The 25249-nt window shown below is 38.5% G+C and overlaps 1 protein-coding gene across 3 annotated transcripts in view; it reads right to left on the reverse strand.

Annotated features, from left to right (window-relative positions):
• Positions 1-449: 449 nt before the first annotated feature.
• PTCHD4 (patched domain containing 4) overlaps positions 450-25249 on the reverse strand; it is a 181484-nt gene continuing 156684 nt past the window's right edge. For all 3 annotated transcript variants that reach the window (XM_045057630.1, XM_003986223.5, XM_045057629.1), the window contains one exon: positions 450-2410. In XM_045057630.1, the coding sequence (XP_044913565.1) occupies positions 777-2410 (1634 nt within the window). In that variant the 3' untranslated portion in view covers positions 450-776. The remainder of the gene's footprint in view (positions 2411-25249) is intronic.

Here is a 25249-nt window from a genome sequence, read left to right on the forward strand (position 1 = left end):
CAAGAATCTCCAAGATTGACATGATATGTAGAATCTAATGGACTCACATCTCTGTTTATTTCGCTTATCACACAGTTGTGTAATACTCTTTCTGTTGAAACACTTGAGTTGTTTTGAGTTGCCATCAATGCATCTATATTTGGCTAAGGCAGGTTTGACTTTCTAGAGAAAGTCCAGCCCATCTGCAAATGGACAGCTTCTTCTACACAAACATCAATGTTCACTAAAGACAAATCTAAGTATATGTATATATGGCATATATACATATATATGTACACGTAAAATGGATTGGGAAGTCCTTTGGTTTAGACGGGATTAAATATGTACTTCCCAAGTGCATAGGTTTCCTTTGACCAACCTGTTCAAAACACAAATAAGAAAAACGCCATGGCAATTTTGACATCTACTGTCTTTTCCCCTATTTAGAGGCCCCCTTTCTACTCCTCTCCATCCTTCTTAAGCATTTTATTTTTAAAAGCAGTGAGATCTTTTGGCCTTCCAACGCTTCATTCATTCGTCCATTCCTTGGAAGAGCTCTAAGATCACATCCCCAAACTTATCTTTAGTGGAGAACAAGGTTGTAAAGAACATTTCCCTCTTCTTTGATTCTCTCTTCCCCCAGGAAGCGGACACCTTGATGTGTCATGAACAATTCACTCTTGATCTGACTTTCCTTGTTACCCCTGGCCAGCCCAAGCAGCTGAGGAGTGAGCTTTACTCTCCCTGCATCATTGTGCAATACTGGAAAAGAAAAATAATCCATTTGTCTACACCCTTCAGACTGTAGTGACATGATCAGGGTTCTCTTGAATCTCTATGCATTCAATTTCCTCTCTCTCCTTCCGTTTGGCGCGTTTCTTTTTCTTGTGGTGCTTTTTGGAAGGGGGGAAAAAGGTTAGGAACACGGGTAAGATAACAAAACAGTGCAGAAGTGTGCAACCCCCAGTGAGCAGCAAGCATTTGAACAGTGTGAAGGTCAGGTTTGAAGGCACAAATAGGAGGGGGACCAACCCAATAAGAAAAGAAGTAACATTTTGCAAAATGGCTGTCCCATGCTCTTGTAGGGAGCTTTTTATACATTGTGTTCGGGTGTGCTCAGTTGCTAGTACAAATGTGTAAAGCAGTGGTGCACAGTGGTCAATGGCAAAATTTAAAGTGTAGATAAGGCACAAGATAGAAATGCAATCCATGTCGACGTTCCATAGTGTCATTAAGCCCAGAACGCCCAGCTCAATTGAGGTGACACTAAGAATTAGCCAGAAGTTTCCCAGAGGGTGGATCACTAGGAAAAAAGTCAGGATTAACACCAGGAGGACACCAAAGCCTGCAATCAGAACAGGCACCGTGACAGACAAGCCATAATGATCCGTGAACACAAAGGAGGGGTTGAACACGATGAATCGGATGCTCTTTGACAGGGACAGGGGCCTCAATTTTTCCAACACTTCTATGACTTCCTTCTGCTTGTCTCTGCTAGTCCTGGCCACCAGATACAAGCGAGAAGCGATAATATTGTTTTCATCCCCTGCTTTGGAGAAGATGATATCGTTTCGAAAATGCTGGAATTCTGGCTTTTTTAAAAATGAACTTTGTAGGACACTGATAAAGTCACTCTTGTTACTGGCACTGATGTTGCTAACTTTCAGGAACTGGTAGTACTGCTCCACCCAGGACACTGCAGTGAACCCACTACAGAGCCTCCTCAGATCCTCCTGGACGCTGCTGTTCCAGTACTCCAGCGGCTCGTAGATGTAGAATCCTATCACCGGGCTGTAGTTGCTGAAATATTTCTGCTGAACCATGGCGTAGGAAACACTCGGAGAATCACTGGCTAGTAGATTGATGATGTTGGCCCTGTCGCTGATCTGCAAGCACCCCATGAAGGAGAAGGAGGCGTAAATGAGATAGAGGATGACGACAAACGGCTTCACGTAGATATTGGTAATCCATTCGTTGTAATGTTCACGTAGGAAGTGCTGAATAAAATGGTGCTGGTAGGGGTTCGTCTCATGATGGGATGTCTGTTGATGCCCGTCACTCATCACTGTCTGGAACCACACAGGTTTGCGGTCCAGGTATTCCGCGGAGGGGATCTTACAGCAAAAGATGCTGTGGTAGCGGTTTTGCTCTAGTTGGCCCGCGAAGACCAGACAGGAGCCAAAGAATGAGAAAATGTAGAAGTAGTTCAACAGAATGGAGACACACATGTTCTGACAGAAGACCTTCACAGCCTCTATGTTTGTGAATGGGCTGGCACCCATGCCAAAGGTAATGAAGTACAAGGAGCTGGTCATGGTATAGGTGACCATCACGTCAGAATAGGCATCTGCAACCCTGTCTTTGAAGGGTAAATTCTCTCTTGTTCTGCGCCATCCGGACAGAAGCTCAAACACTCCTTTAGTTCCATGACCTAGTTTTTTTTAGAAAAGAGAAAGAATCATTGTTTTTATTTCCTCCTATGGCTCAAGTGAGCTCTTTATAGACTATCTATGCTAAGCAGCACTTTATACTCTAATCTTCAAAATGCTATGATCCTCGTATCAGGGTCTCAAAATCTGAGTTATGCAACAGGATATAGTTAGTCTGGGTGTCTATTTTAGCGAAGTCCAAGTTAATCGGTGTTCTGGATAAAATTAAACATGTACTGTCTGTCTTATTAATTTTACAAGTTGTAAGTATAATTGACATTATTATGTGATTCCCGCCCCCACGCCCCCGCCCTAGACACATGCTGTCTCCCTAAGTGGATCATAAGTTGTAAATGGCAGGGACTGTTATTCATACATCTTCAAATGCCCCACTTCAACTGACTGCTCGATCAATTGATGTATTGACTGACAGTCCCTAACCTCCATTTCAAGCTGACTTATGGGCTGATTTAGGAAATTATAAGATGATTTTAAACACTTAAAAATCACTTAAAATTGATTTTGCAATGTTTAATAATCTGCTTGGTGGCCAAATGGCTTAGAAACCAATTCTTATAGATTTGATTAATTAACATTGGGTGTGAATTGAAAAAATCCGCCAGGTCACATAAAAGACAGGGGAAGACCTTCAGAGAAGAGATCATAGCAAGTATTTCCTTTGGGTTCCTCACAGAGCTTTTATTCACACAGTATGAACGCTAACATTTACTTCCTTAAAGTGGATGTGGAATGCTTCTTTTTAATCAGCTTCTGTGCATTCTTTAATAGGTGTAAATAAGCAAAAGCTTTATTCCACAAATATTACTTGAGCACCTGCTATGTACCAGATACTGTTAGATATTGAACTGCCACCACCCTCTCCGCTCCCCACCTTGCCTGCTTCTTCACCCACCCCAGGCATTTAAGAGCTCTGAAGATACCACCACTTGCTTCCTTACCAGCCAAAGCAGAAAACAGCTGGGAAAGCAAAGGCACTATGCTATACCTTCAATTTCCCTCTTTTTCACTTCCCTGAATTAGCTCTGTCAATTACCATCCACAATGTACCAATTGGTAACTTTCTGACTGAGAGAAAATCTTCATGCATCACTCTTGCCCTTGTAGGCAAAGCAATACTACACACAAACCTTTTCTATGAATGGATACAAGCTGTGCTTGGGCTCTTCTCCAAGAAATCCATTAGAGGAGGATGTAGCTTAAAGGCACAAAATGACCTAGTTCAAGAAAACTTGGAAAATGGACTTTGTGGGACACCCAGATATTGGAGCAACTCACCTAGCAATGCTTTAACAAACATAATGGCTGAGGTCTTACTATAATCACTGATCTTGTGTTGTTTATAGAGTTGCTAATTGGCATACATAATTTTCCCCTTTGTTACTTTTATTTGGGACTACAATGGGCACAATTAAAAACCATTTCTCAGCCTACCTTTCAACTCGAGGTGGTTCATCTGATGTATTTCTGGGTAATATAACTGATAGTCACCTAAGGATGCTTATTAGAAAACCAGAGGCTTTGCGGTAAATGGTATCATGGAGCCACCAATAAGAGCCATGGCCTACCATCCTTTCTAATTATCTTTATTTTTGTTTTTTATTTTTTTACATTTATTTATTTTTGAGAGAGCACTAGTGGGGGAGGGGCAGAGAGAGAGAGAGAGAGAGAGAGAATCCAAAGCAGGCTCCAGGCTCTGAGCCGTCAGCACAGAGCCCGACGTGGGGCTCGAACACAAAAGCTGTGAGATCATGACCTGAGCTGAAGTCAGATGCTCAACCGACTGAGCCACCCAGGCGCCCCTCTCATTATCTTTAAAGAGAACCCAATCTCTGCTTATCTAAGCCACTGTAAGTAAGGTTATCATATACAGTTGAACTTTTTCCTAACCAACAAAGCTTTGTAGGTGAGTTAACATTTACTTAAACCTCTTTTATGAGGAGCTAAGAATTCTTGCTTTATAGTAAATTTGACTCTAGTATTTATAGGTTTAAATATATATAATGCTAATATTTGATTAAAAAAACATTGGTTCATCTCTTTTGGGAGTTTTTAAAATTAATTATTAATTGTTACTGCATTGGGGTTGTTCTTATCCTAAATATAAATCTATTGATTCTCCAAAGTTCTCTCTTCTGGGTCTCCAGTCAGAAAAGATAAATTTATCCTAGCAAATAGAAAAGATTAGGCAAATTGCATTTATGTATAAGGTAAGTTTTTTTTGTTGTTGTTGTTTTGGAGGCAATGATCTATTACTTATTACATTTAATTACAAGCTCAACATGTATGTGCATTGCATTAGGTCTAATAACTCTTTAATTTTTAAAAAATGTTTATTTTTGAGAGAGAGTGAGAGAGACAGACAGACGGAGTGTGAGTAGGGGAGGGGCAGAGAGAGAGGGAGACACAGAATCTGAAGCAGGCTCCAGGCTCTGGGCTCTAGGCTCTGAGCTGTCACCACAGAGCCTGGCGTGGGGCTCAAACCCATGAACCATAAGATCACAACCTGAGCTGAAGTCAGATGCTTAACCGACTGAGCCACCCAGGAGTCCCAAGTCTAATACTTCTTAACATCATTAATTCTTCATTTCTATCTTCTGCAAGACTCCTTGACAAAACAGAATACTGGCTCTTTCATTCCCTTGACAAAAACATAATATTAGAATATTAGCTGAAGTAATTAAAAGAATTCTTTTAATTAGAGCACTTCTCTTCTGAAATGAGGACTCTTGCTATCTTTGTAGTTACAAGGGGGAGAAGGCTACATGGGGCTACCGCTAAATTTGGCTTTCCTTTACTAATGGTCACTTTTGTGAATATTAGGTACACTATGTAGGCCAGATTGTTGCTTTATATAGTACAAAGGTCTGTATGTGTGGGAAGATGATGCTAAACTATATTAGGTTAACTAACCACTTTAAGTGTGATAAAGTGAAAACTGAAAACATAATTTCCAAACTTTGTTTGGAGAGGACATTTTATCCCATTCATAGGTTTGGATATTTTACAGACTATTCCTATGGATAGGAATCATTTGATTCTCACCATAATCTGGCCATTTCCTTGCTGGTCTAATCTATGACCTGCTTCAGCTAGGGTAGTCTTTCTTCTCACCATGAACCTGCCCATGATCGGTCTTAAGTTCTTAGTTTTATTCATGCTTTTTTCTCTGTCTTGCAATACCTTCTCCTTATCGCTGGTCATATGGACGTTTTGTCCATCAATCTGTTAAGTGTCAGCTCAGTTCTCTTCTTTGCCAGGAATTCATCTCCGACAATTCCAGACATATTGATTTTTTTTCTGTTCCTTAAAGTCTTACTGCACTAATTAGTTACTCATTTTGGCACAAAACCATGTGCTGTTCTACTCTGGAACAAAATGGTTTTCCTAGGATATGTTCTATTTCTTTGGTTAGACTGCAAATTCTTCAAGGTCAGGGAATACATTTTATGCTTCGCAGAACAATCTGGCAGAGTTATAGATGCCCAGAAGATGCCCACTAATCTCTTATTGAATTAAATCAATTCTTGATTCTAGATGGGTCATAAAAATGTATCTTTTCATTACTTATTCTAAGATTTATTATGCATCTTTATATCTACATTGTGTCCAGAAGTATACATTTTTCATTCAATTCAACCCAATATGTATTTATTTTGACTTGTTACACATGAGTACCTAAACTAGTCAATATATAAAACATAAAGGTAAACAAGAAACACACTATTTTCCAATATCTGTCAGACCAGAAGGTCATTTTCACTTGGGTAATTCTGAGACAGAGATTATAGATATGAATTTTATAAGCTGTCCTGTAGGATGTTCAGAAGAATTTCCTGACCTCTACTAACTAGATGTCAGTAGCACACTCCACAATTGTGAGAACCAAATATGTCTCCAGACATTGCCAAATGCTGACTGGGGGACAAAATTGCACCCAATTGAGAATTACTGGTGTAGTTAAAAAAAAAAAAAAGTACACACACACACACACACATATTTTAATCACCTTTTCCTGATTGTAAAAACAGGACATACTTCCATCAAAAAAATCGGGAAAGATGGAAAAAATAATGGTTCAAAGTTATTTTATATTCCTGCAACACAGATAATTGCTGTTAACAATTTCACATATTTCTGCCAGTTTTGTATGTATACAAGTATGTATTAAACTTATCCATCCATCCATCCATCCATCCATCCATCCATCCGGATTGGTAACTACTTAATTATCTAACAGAACAGGGCTCCTGTAAAGAGAAATTAGAATTTGGGATTACTCTTGTTGCTATCCAGTTGTCCTGTCAACTGTGGGAAGCCTGTTTCCAAACCTCTGCAGTGTTTTCTCTCTTGGTTTCTTACTTTTGACTTTGGGTTCCATTCTGAGGCTAAAACCATTTTTTGAACATCTACTCACTTGAAAGAAGCCCAGCCATTTCCCATAGCTTTTTAAAAGTGTGTATTCACTAGTTTTCCACACTTGCCAAGGGTCCTATTGCAATTCAGACAAGATACCTGAAATTAAAGAAAGTGACCTACCATCACAGATGCTGATGATAGTGTGGCTTGCCCCACTGGACCACGACCTGAACCAATTCTATCGTATTTCCTTTTGGTGCCTTAGTCCTGACAGTTTGTTGTTTCTCTCCCATTCCTGCACAAATCCTTAATCTCCACCTAAGGCCTCTGCTTTATGAACCACTCCATTCGAGTTGCTGACTGGTGAGAGACATAGACGTGAGCCGTTAACTGGATTGTAAAGAATAACTGGAATTCTTTCTAAGCGGAGATGAATGCTATGGACTGTGAAAACATACCTGGTTCTCTCTGAGGGATCAGGGAAAGCTCCAAAAGTTTCTGACACATAGAGGATGATGCAGTCTAGACTGATGGAATAACATGAATTCAGGCACAAATGCCTGTAAATCAAGAGGAGGTGGTTGTGGTTTGAATATTAGCTTGTTGGTATAGCCGGTTATGCCATTGCTGGAACAATGCATTTACTATTTCAGGAGATGACTGCCAAACTTTGATCATGATTTCCTTCAATTATTAGCATATATTTGCAAACTATATTACAATACCATAATAAGCGGCTCAACTGGGATAACTAAGCTTTCTCTTGGCAAAGTTTCATGAAAAAACAGAGAACTCTTAAAAATGCTTTGGATAGAGTTGGAACCGGGAGGACAATTCAAGGAGGGCAATGAAATAAAAGATTTGGGTGTATGTGTGTATATTGAATACTCCAAAAGTCCTCAGCAATGTTGTTGGAGACCTCTTTCCAAATGAAAGCAAAGGGAAGCCTTGTGCAATAACAAGTGAAACTTACATGACACCTGGCTAAAACAAAATCTGGATATTGAACCAGCGTTTGATTAGTATTAGGAATCTTACTCTATTTGACAATAATTTAACAATTTCTCCTATTTACAATGGATAAATATGACAAAAAAATGAAGATTATGTGGATTCTTCTTTTGGTCATGGTATTGTAGGTCAGCCAGAGAGAAAATTTTGAATGGTTAAAATTTAAGAACATACACTTTTGTTACCAAACAAAACTGATTTCAGTCATAAATGAGCTGAACAATATTCAGAATGGGTTGTAATTCCCTTGAGCCCGAAGTAATCACTTTACAGACAACTAAACAGGACTTCTAAAGTAAGACAGATGTTCTCTGAGAACAGATTCCTTCCCACATTTAACAACATTTCTCTAAACTCTTGTATTCCAGTGTAAATTTCCATACTGTGATTGTACCTACAGTGACTTAGGAAAACTCTGGTGACAGGGCTAGGCCTAAAATGACTTCCTTCAAAGGAAGTATTGTTCATCAGTAAATGCAATACAAATTTGACAGTTTCCATGTCAATCCCAAACCCAATCTCTCCCCAAACCAGAATTCCAAAGAAAATACTTTTAACAAGGATCACATCTAATCAGAACTAATTGTAACTGATTCAATTAGTACTCCCTACTGGGCTTTTCTTGATATATTACTTTAATAAGCACCATCTGTGGGCTTCTAATTCTTTCTAATCAGCTGAATTAGAATTCTCTTCATTTGCCTCAAGGAGATGTACTAGTGGGCCTCCCTTTATACTTGAATATGTCAAGCCTTCTGCAGGTCATGAGAGCTTGATATCTCTGGTTTCAGCAACATAAGAAATAAGGCAAAAATAATATTCCTTCTTATGATCTGCTCCAGAGAAATCTTTTTATTTCTTTAATCTCATTTATTTATTTCTTTAATCTCATTTATTTCTGCTTTGGTTGGCTATGCTTTCAGTAACTGTGTTTGTGGAAATCACCCTTAAGCTCAGGTGGAAAAGCATATTTTGATTTTCTACTGGGCTCTCAGGCTAGGTGACTTCCAAATACTAATCAAATGAATAAATAATGAATGAAAAAAATAAAATCCAGCCAACTGAGCCAGTAAAGCAGCTAACAGCAGCAACAACAACAACAGCAACAACAATAACAACAACTCCACCCCCCCCCCACCACAAAATCTGGATACTGAATCAGCATTTTTAGTTACCATTCACCTGTTCAGCATTATATGGGGTACTCATCCATTGTTCCTTCTGTTTAGTTGGCTGTTCCCGCTTATATTTTAAAGATACCACTCAAACATGATCTCATCTCTAATATCTTCTGCTTGCCCTCTTCATCCCTAACTCACATGCTTAGGAGCCTCTCTGCATTCCAACACATATGGTAATGTCAACTAATAAAATTATCAATCGGTGTGCCTGTTTTTTTTATGTAAGTCTGTAAGGCCCTCACTGTCTAGGGTAGGCACTGTCTTTTCCATTTTTATATTTCAATTATTTGACACTAATTGGCGCTCAATAAATTTTTGTGAAATTGAATTGGCCATGATCTGTGTCTAGTCTTAAAGATATTCTTAAGGGGCGCCTGGGTGGCTCAGCCAATTAAGCATCTGACTCAGTCTCAGGTCATGAGTTTGAGCCCTGCGTCGGGCTCTGTGTTGACAGCTCAGAGCCTGGAGTCTGCTTTGGATACTGTGTCTCCCTCTCTGTCCCTCCCCAACTCACGCTCTGTCTCTGCCTCTCTCTAAAGATAGATAAACATTAAAAAAGATATATTTTTAAGTGTGCTTGCAGTGATTATTACTAACAACTCTATATTTAGCATAAGTGTCTGTGAAATAGAAATTCCCTCATTTTACTGAGAAGGGCACTTGAGTGTTACCTTGGTGGTGATTCTATGGCAGAGGCAATGATAGGTATCAGTGACGTTCAATTGCAAAGTAGCATGTAATTCATTAATTTGACTGGGTCAGCGTTACAAATGTCTGAGAAATGGAATATCAAATTAAAAAGCTTGTTCTAAATTGTTATTTGGCAGGGTAGAAATGATTTTGTAAAGTACTCCTGCTCCCTAAGAGATGGATTTTTTTTAGACATTTTCTAATCCTCATAATCTCTCACCTGGAGGTGGTGATCAGTGTGTATTTTAGACTGACTACTTTTAATCAATGTTCATCAGAATAAACAGGTGATTATCAAGCTCTATACACAAAGGATGGCCAGGGCTCTTGCCTTTTGATACCTATATAGCCTAAAAGACATAGAGTAGGATGTTATTTAACAGGAATTTTCTTTTTTTAAAAAAAATGTTTAGTTATTTATTTATTTTGGGAGAGAGAGATAGAAAGTGGGCAGGGGAGGGGCAGAGAGAAAGGGAGACAGAGAATCCCAAGTAGGCTCTGCACTGCCAGTGTGGATCCTGACGCGGGCCTTCAACGGGCAAACCAGGAGATCATGACCTCAACTGAAATCAAGAGTCAGAGGCTTAACAGGTTGACCCAACCAGGTGCCCCTCAACAGGAATTTTCTTTTTTCTTTTCTTTTTTTAATATGAAATCTATTGTCATATTGGTTTCCATACAACACCCAGTGCTCGTCCCAACAGGTGCAAGCTGCTGTTGCCAGGGGCATATTTGATTGTTTTACCTGAAACTTGTGATGGTGTCGTGCAATGGGGGTGGGTCTAGCTTCATATTACTGTTACCCAGGAAGTGACTTCTCTTGAAATGTTCCCATCCCCGTACAGAAGGAAATAGGCTAAAACGCATGGTAAAGCGGCACCATATTGCAATGAAAAGAGGAATTAGAAGGAATCTGAACAGCCACTCATCTCTTAGCACTTAGTAGGAGGTTAGAGGATTTTATTAGGTTCCTAAGAGAAAAAAAATGGAATTTAGTAACAGATTCTTACTGGATGTTTTTTCACAGCTGTTGTGTATTTTATACATATCCTAATGTATAGAAAAGGGCATATAGTCTCACTCCAGTTGCATTCCATCATTTTTGCTAATTTATTTTGTAGTTCTACATAAAGTTGAATGTAAAGAATCTAATAAGTGTGTGTGTGTGTGTCCTCACATACACACGTGAGTATATGTAGATCTCAATATACATATGAGAGAGAGAAAGAAGGGGAAGGAAATAGCAATAGAGATAGGGAATGGGATTGTTTCAAAACCTGGTGACTATTGCAGCTAAAGTTTTAATACTCAGAGGGGGCAAAACTAGGTAGACAATGTGGTTACTAGCACATCCCCAGAGTTAGATTGGTTGAGTTCAAATCTCAGGACCCTTTCTTCGTAGCTCTGTGACCTTGGGCAGGTTGTTTTTTTAAACCGCTCCATATTTCAGTTTCCTCATCTATAATGAGATAACAATGGGGGCTACATCATAGGATTGTTATCAGTTTCAGATAAGTTAACATATGCGCTTGGCACACGGTAAGTGCTCTATTGAATGGAAAAATTTGGTGCTGGCAACAGCAGGTTGTTTGCATCAAGAACATTCCAGATCATTTGCCTTGGAATGCCACCTTCTGAATGCAGCTTGGTTTTTGCTATCTTTACCACCACGGCTGAGTTGGCTTTGGGGGATCCCCAGTGCTCTTTTCAGCTTTTCTTGCTGTGGCGCCTCCAGTGCTGCCAGAAGCTGAAGCAATCCTGCAGAGCCAGCGTGCATACGATGGCTTGCTTTCTCGTCCTCTCCCTCTTTCTGGTATTCCCATTCAGGGGAAAAAAGACTACAAGCAAGCTATTTGTTTTTTTCTCAAAGCTTTCCATGTCTTTCAAGTTCTATGAAATGAAGATACATTGCTTTTGAGAAAGAGAAAAGCAGCTGTCAAGTTGGCCTTGGGTGTCGCCAGGCCCTGGTCTCGCACCCACAGTTAGGCTTAGCGTTGACCACAGACAGTCTAGTCTGGCAGAATTGCATCAGATAAGACCAGTCTGACTGAGATGGACTGAGATAAAACAAGACCACCTCATGATTATGACCGAATATAAGCAAAACATAAAAACAAAACCAAAAAAACGCCATAAAATGGACCAAACACCTTCTAATGTCAAGAATGGTAGGAGTGATTGCTGTTTCTTTGCCAATCACAGTTTAGTCTTCATCTCCTGGTCTTTAGTCTGGTCTTCTTGCCTTCTAGGTGTCAGTATTATTAAGATAACTGATCACAGAATTATCCTCTTTTCTTTTTCTTTTTTTTTTAATTTTTTTTTCAATGTTTTTATTTATTTTTGAGACAGAGAGAGACAGAGCATGAACGGGGGAGGGGCAGAGAGAGAGGGAGACACAGAATCGGAAACAGGCTCCAGGCTCCGAGCCATCAGCCCAGAGCCTGACGCGGGGCTCGAACTCACGGACCGCGAGATCGTGACCTGGCTGAAGTCGGACGCTTAACCGACTGCGCCACCCAGGCGCCCCCTCTTTTCTTGATAGTGACCAACCGTGCTGTCTTGAACCCTCTTCCAAATCACCTAACACATGCAAAAATCATATAAGTCCATTCTAATACCTTATTCCTGAATTGTTCCACAGTCCCCAATGGTATGTGTTCTTCCTCAATGTAATGAGTTGGTTAATCCAAATTTCTTCATTTATAGTAGTATTCCTGGTGGTCCTTGACTGGGGGGGCATTGGTATATTATTATGAATAGGTGTTTTTGGAAAACAAAATAAGTTAAAGCTTTTGTTGTTGACTTTAAGTTGATTTCTTTGAGTTTAGGAGTTAGAGCAGGAGTACTGAGTCAGAGTTAAGCCCTGGAGGATTTGAATTTCCAAATCAAGGGATGGCTTCCTGGTGGAAGAAGTATTTTGGTTGTGTTCTCAGTGAAAAAAGAATGCCAGTTGGGTATATAAATGGGAAGATGTTCTGAGGAAGATAACACAGATATTAATACAGGAAAAGCAAGGAGCAAGCAGTCATGTGATACTAAGAAATCATTGTTTTAAGCAAAGAAGAGCAATTAATGGAAGAATGAGTGGTCAGGCTGAAAATCTTAAAATTGTTAAGAGAAGTGAGTTTGCAGTTTAGAAACTAAACACAAGCACATGCCTAAAAAGTCAAGACCTAGACTAAGGAATCATATGGAAGAAAATAATAAATACAAGAACTTGTAAGAATGAATGAAAATTAAGATATAGTGTTTATTGAGCGAGAGACATTTAAAGAACAAAAATTAGTTAGAAGAATTAATTCATTCATTTGGAGGACATTTCCTGAGTGCCTCCCATTAGGAAAATATGGTCAAATGTCATCTTTCTGAAGTTTAATAACTCCCATTTGTCCCACTTGAAAACCATATCACATCCATTTGTCTGAATTTATCAGTTCATTAATTATAAGCTTTGGGGATCTTCTATCCTATAAAGAGTAAAAGTGGTGATAAATTAGGATTTCTGTAACACCAAGATCTGGAGAATGATTTCAAAATGCCTGATTCAATCATTGGGAAACATGTTTGAAATAGAAGTAATCTTACTTAGCAAACCTAAATTACGCATAGCTTTAGTTTCCTAATAAATATCACTCAAAAGAAATCTTCAAAGTTGTAGCATGAATTCTTGAAAGAAGTGTAATGTTTCAGAGGGCAAGTTTTCTGGGAGCATCCTTGAGTGTTTTGTGACTTTTTTTTTTTTTTTTTTACCAATGAAGATGAAATAAAATATCCCATGTGTTGGAATTTCTCTCTGAACAGAATGGCTCAAAGCCAGTGCAAACTCAATTAACCAGAAAGCCCAGAAATTGGATCATTTGAATAGCCATTAAATTAATCAACCAGAACTTCCTTTTTGATTCAACTTTTATTGGTTGATTAACTTTATTGGAGAAAATCTTTCTAAAATGCATTAGACTTGTATTACTCTTCTGTGTTCTGTCCTAAAGGAAGGAAGGAGGGAGGGAAGGAAGGAAGGAAGGAAGGAAGGAAGGAAGGAAGGAAGGAAGGAAGGAAGGAAGGAAGAAGGAAAGAAAACAGTATGTGTAGCAATTAAAAGGATGTACTCTAGAGTAACACATTTTGGTTCCAGTTCTGGCTCTATCACTGTGTGATGTGTGATGTGGAGAGAATCAATTAGTTTAACCTCTATGTGTCTCATTTGCCTAGTCTAGAAAATGGGGATAAAAATGGCACCTATTTTAAGGGGCAAATAAGAAGATTAAATGAAATAGTAGCTATAATGTGCTTACAGCAGTGCCTGGCACACAGGAAGCACTCAGTGAGTTAGCTATTGTTATTTATTGAATAATACTCCACAGGATCATCATTTTATTATGCACAAAAAATCAGGAGGCAGTATTGCATATTGGTTAAAGCATTACATGCTGTGTGGGTTTGAGCTTCCTCACTGCCATCAACTAGATGTATGACCTTAAGCAAATTAACTCCATGGCTGGATTTGGCAATCTGTAAAATCAAAAGCATAACAGTAGCTGCTTCAAAGGATTGTTATGTTAAAGGAAAAATAGACCCATGGAACCCTTAGTACAAATATCTGGCACACAATTCGTGCTCCCACAAATGTTAGCTATTATTGAAGAGTATTATGTAGTTGTAGAAGTGTGGGAGTTTGGATGAATGTGTACCAGGCTTAGAGAAAAGTTTAAAAGTTCTCTTCTCTGATTTTTATTTTGAAACTTGCCTCTTTTTTTTTGTCCTTAGAAGTTAATTGTGGAAAAGCAGTGATTAATAAAGGGTTTTAGTTAACTAGATTCAACTGATTGTGGCATTCCTTGCGTGAGTGTTCTTATTCAAGGTTGCTAATAGAGTTGCTCTCATTTAGCAGGAGGGAAGCTGAAAGGGAGCTTTCCAGACACTGTGTGTTTCTGACTCACAGAGGGAACCCCAGTCATTTCCAGAAGGAGAACACAGCAGAGCTGCTGGACAGATGGCTGAGTTCCATCAGTCCAGAGAGCAAAGAGACCATTTGCAGAAGGCCCTAGAAATGACAGAGCTGATATTATTTGAATGTATCCCTGATGAATACAGCCTTCCTTTTCAGCTGAGATGGAAGTTTTCTAGTACTTTCTAGTACTTTCTCCACTTTTAGTGGTCCACAGCTTAGCTTGGCTTTGTCATAGCATGAATTTATAAATAAGAGTTACATCTTTTCTGCTTCTTATTATAACAATTTCTTGTTAGGTGTTAATTCTCAAAGGCAGGGGATAGAGGACCGTGGGTCATGTGGATAGTAGCCTGGCAGAGGGGGTCCTGAGTACAGGCTTTTGTGTTCATGCACAGCTTCAAACTTCAGCGGTGTTACTCCCTAACTGGATACCTCCATGGATACTCTCCATGTTGGCTTTCTCACATGCAGAGCAGAGAATGTAAGCCTGACAGTGTTGCTGAGAATAACAAATAACAAATAATAACAAATAAGGTAACCCACATAAAATGTTTACCACAGTCCCTGGCACATATCCAACACTCAGTAAATATTAGCATCACTTTTTGCTTATGGGTAAGCGTTCGTGTGGGGCTTAGGCTTTATGTTCGTTGTTCACTACAGCACATGGCTGTTTCATTCTTGAAGTTATCAATAGAAATGACAGTCATGATAACACGGCAGGCTACTAAACATAGCTTCAGTGAATGAAAATTGTAGGAAACACTTATTGCCTCTTGTGATAAATCTTACTCCTTTCCATCTTGATAATCCCTATGGACTTTGTCCAGCCCATTTCCATTAGGCAAAGATTCATCAAGAAACAATCATGAGAAGAACATCTGTTCTTCATGAGAAACAGATGAAAACTCACCCAGATTGCTATGACTATAAAACAGCTAACTGGACTCTTGGGGAAGGATGAGTTTTGGCCATGTGACCGTTAGAAAGTTTAGGGAGATAATCTGAAGGTTTCGAGCTCTTTGAGGTATATGAGAACTCTAGGGCTATTCTAGCATTTATAAAAATAAAAAAAAAAAACCAAGCAGGCTCACATTATTTATTTCCAGACCATTTTCACTTATAATTGACTGACAACAATTCAGGGCTCAGAAAGAGTACATAAAGAGCTGATGAAAGAATATCAGGAGCTTGCAAAATTTATTATCTCTGTGACACCTTCTGAGATTTCTCAAGGGGTAGACTCTATTAACACTCGTAAGGAATCTTCAATAAAATAGCACAAATCTCAAAGAAATTGATCAACTAATCAACAGATATCGAGGAAGGACCTACCATATTCAAGTTGTGGTGCTACACGACAGCACACAGCTTTACCCTGATGAGTGTATCTTTCTACATACCCAACAAGTGAACATCCTGTCCAGATACTTTTTGAAATTTGCAAAGTTCCTCCATATTTAGAGTCGATGTTAGTCACCCCCAAATTTCCAAAATCTGCTACTAATTGTATACTTTGGAACATATGGCACTTGTTCTGCCACATACCCAATAATTCAAATATTGGAGACAATAGCATGGAACCTTCCGTCTTCTCCAGGCCAATCATCCCATTACTTTGACTCTTCCTCTGATGACATCTGCAGAGGACTCAATTTGAAGAACTGTATAGCAGTAAAAGTGCCTTGAAACCAAGGACCGTGTCTTCATTTTTGTTTGTCCTTCGGTACCTAGCAGTGTCGTAAATGCAGCAAGTACTTAAAGATATTTTTTGAGTCTTGTGTTGTTAAAGTTTTGTAGCTAAACATGCGAAGTTCAAAAGCAGGCTGAAGCATTACAGGGAGTGGCAGATGGTAAGTCCTGTGATCATCTCTTAATTACAGTTCGGGAACACAGCAGAGGGATTGATATCTACATGTTGTCAATTATTACACGCATTCCATCTTCTGTACTGTAGTGGGTGATGACATTCTACTAAGTTGATGGCAAGGGTGATTTTTGTAACAGAGGTGGTCAAGTCAATATTGTACAAAGCCTGTTTTCACCAACTATGGAGGTGCTCAAAGGCAAGATCTATTTCTGTCTCATGAGGCAGAGTATCCTAGGAATGCTTCTTGGATAGGTTTACAATATCGGCAAATAGCTAATGCATGTAAAAACAAAACAAAACTAAAAAAGACAGATTTTCCATACTAGCTCACCATGCAGCATGGCAGGCCTAATTTGTCAGTGGAGTTGCTTGACACTTTAGATTTATACTAGGAAAAGGAAGTTAAGCTTCATGCAAATCTACAAGTGGAAATTATTTCTGTATTCAACTTAAGGAGTTAGTCTTCTATGAAAATAGAAATGCTTCTGGGAAGATTTACCTTGTAAACATAGTGGTTCTACATTCTTTTGGCTGAATGAGTTTGTCATATCCTTTCCTAAAACAGATATGTGTTGACAGAATAAGCTGGGTACAAAGGAAGGAGCCACTGATGAGCAGATGTGCACAAAGGGGATCCTGAAGAGTATCACTGTATATGAATCCCAGGAACCCTTCATTTAATCATTAGGAAATGGAGTTTCTGAAGAATCCATGATATACAGCATTTACAAAGTGATTTTGGTAGTCAGGACCAGAATCTAAATCTTTGGTAGTCAGGACCAGGCTAAATCTTTAGCCTCTCACCCCAGTGTGAGTAAACTGATCTCGAGAGCAGTGACTGTGTTCTTTGGTTCTTTGGTTCTTATGTAACCATTTCCCAAGGCACTACTTGGCACTTAGTAAATATTTATTATAAAACTGAGGACTCAGTGGGTACCTCTGATCTTCTAAGATTTCTGGTGTTCTAGTGTGTTGGGAAAGGGATACTTACACTTCATGTTTCCAAGAAGAGGTAACTACAATCCATTCTAATTTGGATAGCGCTGGAGAGAGTACTTGTATTAATAAGTAAGGAGGGTCAGAACTTGCCCTCAGCTTTCTCATTCCCTACTTTTCATGTTCCCATGCATAAGTGGCTTCCATCCAATATCATTTGGATAGTGCTGAATAGTATATTCCATTTCTTCCTTTTATGCTTTAATCATTCCTTCAGGTACTGGGAATAGCTGATCTGATGGTTGGAGCCTGATGATAATGTACCAGTAGGTTGGCTGCTATTCCTCTAAAACAAGAAATAAGCTGAACCCTATTTCTCTACCCTGAACTACTTATATTAATGAATGAGTAAGGAGGGTGAGGGCTTGTCCTTAGTTTCTCTTTCCATGTGGAAGCACTCCTGGCCTTGTTGTTCTAATGGGAGGCCATTTCTTTTTCTTTTTTTTTTTTGATTGAGAATCATTTTATTTTATTTAATTAATTTATTTTTTTAATATACGAAATTTATTGTCAAATTGGCTTCCATACAACACCTAGTGCTCATCCCAAAAGGTGCTCTCCTCAATACCCATCACCCACCCTCCCTTCCCTCCCACCCCCCATCAACCCTCAGTTTGTTCTCAGTTTTTAAGAGTCTCTTATGCTTTGGCTCTCTCCCACTCTAACCTCTTTTTTTTTTTCTTCCCCTCCCCCATGGGTTTCTGTTAAGTTTCTCAGGATCCACATAAGAGTGAAACCATATGGTATCTGTCTTTCTTTGTATGGCTTATTTCACTTAGCATCACACTCTCCAGTTCTATTCATGTTGCTACAAAAGGCCATATTTCATTTTTTCTCATTGCCACATAGTATTCCATTGTGTATATAAACCACAATTTCTTTATCCATTCATCAGTTGATGGACATTTAGGCTCTTTCCATAATTTGGCTATTGTTGAGAGTGCTGCTATAAACATTGGGGTACAAGTGGCCCTATGCATCAGTACTCCTGTATCCCTTGGATAAATTCCTAGCAGTGCTATTGCTGGGTCATAGGGTAGGTCTATTTTTAATTTTCTGAGGAACCTCCACACTGTTTTCCAGAGTGGCTGCACCAATTTGCATTCCCACCAACAGTGCAAGAGGGTTCCCGTTTCTCCACATCCTCTCCAGCATCTATAGTCTCCTGATTTGTTCATTTTGGCCACTCTGACTGGCGTGAGGTGATATCTGAGTGTGGTTTTGATTTGTATTTCCCTGATAAGGAGCGACGTTGAACATCTTTTCATGTGCCTGTTGGCCATCCGGATGTCTTCTTTAGAGAAGTGTCCATTCATGTTTTCTGCCCATTTCTTCACTGGGTTATTTGTTTTTCGGGTGTGGAGTTTGGTGAGCTCTTTATAGATTTTGGATACTAGCCCTTTGTCCGATATGTCAATTTGCAAATATCTTTTCCCATTCTGTTGGTTGTGGGAGGCCATTTCTTAATGTTGGTTTCCAGTACCTCTTCTGACAGCAACTGGATTTGTGAGGAAAACCACAGTCTTCCATTCAATTGGCTGCTAAGGAAATCTTAATGGGAGTGCCTTAAAGACCTAATTCTCCTTATAGGAAGGAGAGGGGGAATCTAGATTTAGGATTCGTTAGGCAGAGATCCCCACATTAGACTCTGGTACAATATAAGGTCTCCATTCTTTGGAGACTTTGGGAAATACCATCCCTCCATTTATAAGGATGAAAATTTGACTCTTGTTAGGCTCCTTGGGTATATATTCTCCACTGCATGGAACCCAGCAGTGGGGAAGGTTGATTGATTGAGATGACTGATTTCCACACATTACCTATGACATGATCATTGAAAGAATATATCTTTCATTTAATAGTCTGGTATTAGTTATACAGTAGGCATATCATAAACACTCATATCAAGGCTGCAGTTTTCTTTCTTATTTGTTATTTCATCCTTCCAAAATGGCATTTTATTTTCTAAATTGCATTTTTATTTAATTTGTTTTTCTTTTAAGAATCATAGACTGAATGCAGGACAATTGTGAATTAAGCACAGGTTCTTTTTTTTTAATGTTTATTTATTTATTTTGACAGAGAGGCAGAAGACTCAAAGAGTAGGGGAGGGTCAGAAAGAGAGAGAGAGAGAGAGAGAGAGAGAGAGAGAGAGAGAATCTCAAGCAGGCTCTGTGCTGTCAGAGCAGAGATTGATGTGAGGCTTGTTCTCACAAACCATGAGATAATGACCCGAGCTGAAATCAAGAGTCAGATGCTTAACCAATTGAGCTCCTCAGGTGCCCCTAAATTGCACTGTAAACCATCATAACCCTGTAGCTAAAATTTTTGGTAAGTTACAGAATCTTTTTGGCTAATATTAATTTTTAAATATCTCTGTAAAGAGTATCATTCCCATTATTTGACCTGACCCCATGCTTTTCAACTATTTCCTCTATTCAGTAATTAGGCAAATCCGTAAAGCATAGATTATGTCTTAGGAATTTTCCTCATTGAATAAGAATGGAAGCATGGGGGGAACATGGGGTTGACTCTACGTTTAGCAGAAGAACTTCTCAACAGTAGTGCTGGAGATTCAAGGTCAGTTCAATGTGCACATGGTACCACTCACATTTCTTTCCAATGGCTGTTTAAAAAAGAGTAAACACAAAGACCAGAGCGAAACAGCAATGAATTCATCAGCTTGCTTAGGATACCAAAGGCTTCTACCTTTTAACCCCATGTAGACATCCTTCCAGTTAAAAGCAAAGTCACTTCAGGAAGGCATGCATCCCTTGCAAGAGGAAGGAGGGCATGCCGCTGAGGGGAAATAAAGAGGAGTAAAAACAAGGGAAGGAAGAAAGGAAAGAAGAGAAGAAATAGGGGGAACAGAAACAAGTTTCCTTTTTTGGTCCCTACTGGTACTGGGGCCATTGGACATCAGATTCTCCCTATTTCTCCAATAAGAGAGAAAAATCCCTGGAGAAAAATCCAGTGAAGGGTTTGTATGAAGAAACAGAAATATTTCCTCCTAGATTTTTTTTTTTCTTCAGGAGAAGACTAGGAGTGTCCATAAGTGGAAGAGTTTTTGCTCCTACAAGAGACAAGAGATTAAGTCCTGACAAAACATCAAAGTAAATACAGGTCTAGAAGGGCCTCTCCCCCTTTATAGCAAGGCTGTATAATACTATATATGACACAAATCCTGGGATTGTCAAAGAGTTTCTCCCATGTAATATGCATAAATACTTTTTATTGCTTCTCTGTTGTTCTTATCAATTTACATATTTTGCCAACTTCCTGAAGCAATATCTGACATCTCTTTGCTCCTCAATACCTGAGCTTTCACTGTACTATGATCATTATAGGTACTTAGGGAACGTTTTTGACAAACTTGATGAAGTACTTTTCCTGACTGCCACCAAATGGGACGTTATTTATGAAATGGCTGTGGAAACAATTGTAATCTATCATGCTCCATAAATGTAATGTAGGCATAAAAGTGTAAAGATACTAAAGATTTCTGAATTCAAATCCATCCTGTTGGGTACAGAAAATTAGTCTGGGATCAAACATTTGCTGAAATAACTTTGCATGTTCTAATGGGGTTTCCAAATTAAGTAGAAAAAAAAAGAAATGAAGGCGAACCCCTCCTTGTAACAACCCTATTGAGATATGTTTCGTACAATCCACCCATTTAAAATATACAATTTAATGATTTTTCGTGTATTAAAGAGTTGAGCAACCATCACCACAATCAATTTTAGAATTTTTCATCACCCCAAAAGAAACCCCATACCAGTTAGTGGTCACTCTCCATTCCCCATCTTCTCCCCCTAAACCCCTAGTCCTAGGCAACCACTAATCCACTTTCTGTCTCTATAGATTTGTCTATTTCATGTAAATGAAATCATATAATAATTTAGTCTTTTGCAACTGGATTCTTTTACTTAGCATAACGTTTGCAAGGTTCATTCATATTGTAGCATGTATCAGTACTTTATTCCCTTTTATGGCCAAATATCATCCCACTATATGGCTACACCACATTTTATTTATCTCTTCATCAGTTGATGAGTATCTGCTAATATGAGTCAAGCTGCTATGAATATTTGTGTGCCAGTTTTAGTGTGGGCACACGTTTTCATTTCTCTTGAATGTATACCAACGAGTAGAATTGCTGGGTCATAATTCTAGACTTAGCCTGTCAGGAATTATCAGACTCTTTTCCAAAGCACAGACACCACTTTACATTTCCACCAGCAATGTATGAATGGTTCCAATCCCTTGCAATCTCATCAACATTTGTTATTTTGTTATTTGTTACTGTCTGACTTTTTTTATTTTGGCTATCCATGTGCTCATTGTGGTTTTGATTTGCCTTTCTCTAATGACTAATGATGTCAAGCATATTTCATGCTTTTTGGCCATTTGTTTATTTTCTTAGGATAAACATCTATTCAAATTCTTTGCTCACATTTTACTGGGTTATTTGTTTTATTATTAAGTTACAATAGTTCTTTTCATATTCTGAATATATGTCAGATCAGATATGTGATTTGGAAATAATTTTCTCCCATTCTGTCAGCTGTCTTTTCACTTTCTTTGTGGTGTCTCTTGAAGCATGAAGTCTTTTAATTTTGAGAAAGTCCAATTTATCTTCTTTTTGTTGCTTTTGAAATCATTTCCAAGAAGACTGCTTAATCAAGGCCATCAGAAGTTACTCCTATGTTTTCTTCTAAGAGATTTATAGCTTTAGCTTTTCATTTATGTCTGATCTATTTGAGTTAAATTTTACTTATATATAGTGTAAGGAAGAAGTCCAGCTTCACGATTTTTCGTGTGGATATCCAGTTGTTCTGGTATCATTGGTTGAAAAGACTGTTCTTGTCCCACTGGATTATCTGGGCACCTCTGTCAAAAGCCAAACCACCACAAATGTAAGAATGATCTCTTGAGTCTCAATTCTATTCCACTGATCGATTTGTCTGTCCTCATGCCAGTACCTCTGTGTCTTCATTACTGCTGTGTTATAGTCATTTTCCTGATCTGCGAACATGGAATGTTTTGCTGTTTACATAGGTCTTTTAAAGTTTGTTTTCAACCGTGTTGAATAGTTATCAGAGTACAATTTTGCACTTCAATTCCTAATTATTTTATTCTTTTTAATGTTATTATAAATGGCATTGTTACCTTAATTTCATTTTTGAATTGTTTATTGCCAGTATGTAGAGATAGATTTGATTTTTATATATTGATCTTGTATCTTGCAATCTTGCTTAACTCATTTATTAGTCCCAAACATTTTTTGGTGGATTCTTTACAATTTTATATGATGAAATCATCTTATCTCCAAATGAAGAAGTTTTGCTTCATCCTTTCAATATGAATGACTTTTATTTCCTTTTCTTGACTAATTGTTCTTCCTGTAACTTTCAGCACAATATTGAAATGATTTGGTGAGAGCAGACTTCCCTGTTTCTGATCTTAGGGAAAAAGCATTCACATTAAATACGCTGTTAGCTTCGGATTTTTCATAAATGCTTTTCATCATGTGAAGGAAGGTTTGCTTCTATTCTTAGTTGAGTGTTTTTATGACAAAAAGGTTTATCAAATGCCTTTTCTGTGTGTATTGAGATGATCATGTAGTTTTTGACTTTTATTCTATTGATACGATGTTTTACATTAATTGGTTTTTAGATGTTAAACCACCCTTGCATTTATGGGATAAGTTCCATTTGGTCATGGTGTACAATCCTTTCTATATGTTGTTGGATCTTATTTGTTAATATTTTGTTGAAAAAATTTGCATTTATTATTATTATTATTATTATTAGTTTTCTTTCCTTCTGGTATCTGTTTTGGAATCAGGGTAATACTGGCCTCCTAGAATGATTTGGGAAATGTACCCTTCTCTTCCCTTTCACTTTCTTAAATGCAAAAACTGTTCCTACCTCTCATGTCTTGCCAGGACAACCTCCTTCATTTTGTTGATAAATTATAGCATATCTAAACTTCCTCATCAGTCAGTACGTAGGAAAGTAGCTATGTGATTTGAACCAATTTATTCTAATCACCAAACAGTATTTATAATGCTCCCACATGATTTAAACCAATTTAGTTTTCCCACGAGAGAAGTCAGGTGGGAGATAGAGGTCGAGATGGTGTGCATTGCAGATGTGTAGCATTAAGCACAGGGAGGAAAGAAATGCCTGGAGCAGACTTACCCTCTAAGAAGCAGATAGCTCGGTTCTAAGATGAGAATAGAATCTCAGGATTTCACAGATCACTCTACTTGTGATTAACATTATATTGTTTCCTACCTTTTAGACTCTATGAGAGGAATCTTCATGTTTAATCTTTGAAATTGTGCTTTATTTTCCTCCTTCCTAGCAGAGGATTCCCCCCACCTCCTTCCTTCCCTTGTTCCTTTCCTTCCTTTGTTCCTTCCTTCCTGTCTTTCCTTAGAACTGCATTTCTAAACTCCTGTAAACTCAGTGGCGATAACTCACTGATGGCTCAAAAATAATACAAGGAGTGCTTGGGTGGCTCAGTCGGCTAAGCATCCAACTCTTGGTTTGGGCTCAGTCATGATCTCACGGTTTGTGAGTTCGAGCCTCTTGTTGGGCTCTGTGCTGAAAGCGTGGAGCCTGCTTGGGATTCTTTTTCTCCCCCTCTCTGCCCCTCCCCTGTGCTCTCTCTCTCTCTCAAAATAAATAAACTTAAAATAATGATAATAATAATAATAACAACAATAATATGAGCAGGTCAGGAACTACAGTTAAAGTGTTATTTTCTTAGTTTAGCTCTTATTCTGACTTAACTACTTGAAGACATTGGGGAATTAAAGATTTTAAAAACAACAATAACATGACCAGTAACCCAACAACCTGTCTGATTCTTGATGAATTAACATTTTCTGGCTCTCCTCTTGACAGTAGGTTTTACTGAAATGCTCAATGTTAAATGCTGTAAAATTATTATCCTTTAATACCTAAATATCTGCTACACATTAATGTTTCTTTTTAAAAAATCAAGTTAACAAGTAGTTAGTGATGGTAAATGTTGGGGTTTGGGAGCTAACAGTCAAGAACGAATTCTTGTAACATCTTCGGTACAAAACGGTGGTTTTATTAAAGCATGGGGACAGGACCCATGGACAGAAACAGCGGAACTGGGGTTGTGAGGAGTGGCTGATTATACACTTTCTTTTTTTAAAAATTATTTATTCATTTTTTATTTTTTAATATGAAATTTATTGTCAAATTGGTTTCCATACAGCACCCAGTGCTCATCATAACAGGTGCCCTCCTCAACGCCCATCACCCACTTGCCCCTCCCTCCCACCCCCCATCAACCCTCAGTTTATTCTCAGTTTTTAAGAGTCTCTTATGGTTTGCCTCCCTCTCTCTCTAAGTTTTTTTTTTTTCCCCTTTCCCTCCCCCATGGTCTTCCTTTAAGTTTCTCAGGATCCACATAAGAGTGAAAACATATGGTATCTGCCTGTCTTTCTCTGTGATTATACACTTTCAAGTTGAGATAGGGTTAAGGATAGCATAAGTCTGTAAGGAATTTGAAAACAAGATTTCCAGGACCTTGAGGGGCTAACTGTTGTTAGGAAAAAGTCATTTACTGCTGTCTGGTAAAACCTTATTCTTGAGACCCTTCAGTTGTGTACCCGTGAGCCATATGTTTAGAGGATGGTCCAACATATGTCTCGGGGAGCAGAGATAAGGGAGGATTTTTTACAGATCCTCAGGATCCTGGAGGTTGGGCTAAGTCAAGCTAA

The sequence above is a fragment of the Felis catus genome, chromosome B2, assembly GCF_018350175.1.
Source record: "Felis catus isolate Fca126 chromosome B2, F.catus_Fca126_mat1.0, whole genome shotgun sequence".
NCBI classification, from domain to species: Eukaryota; Metazoa; Chordata; class Mammalia; order Carnivora; family Felidae; genus Felis; species Felis catus.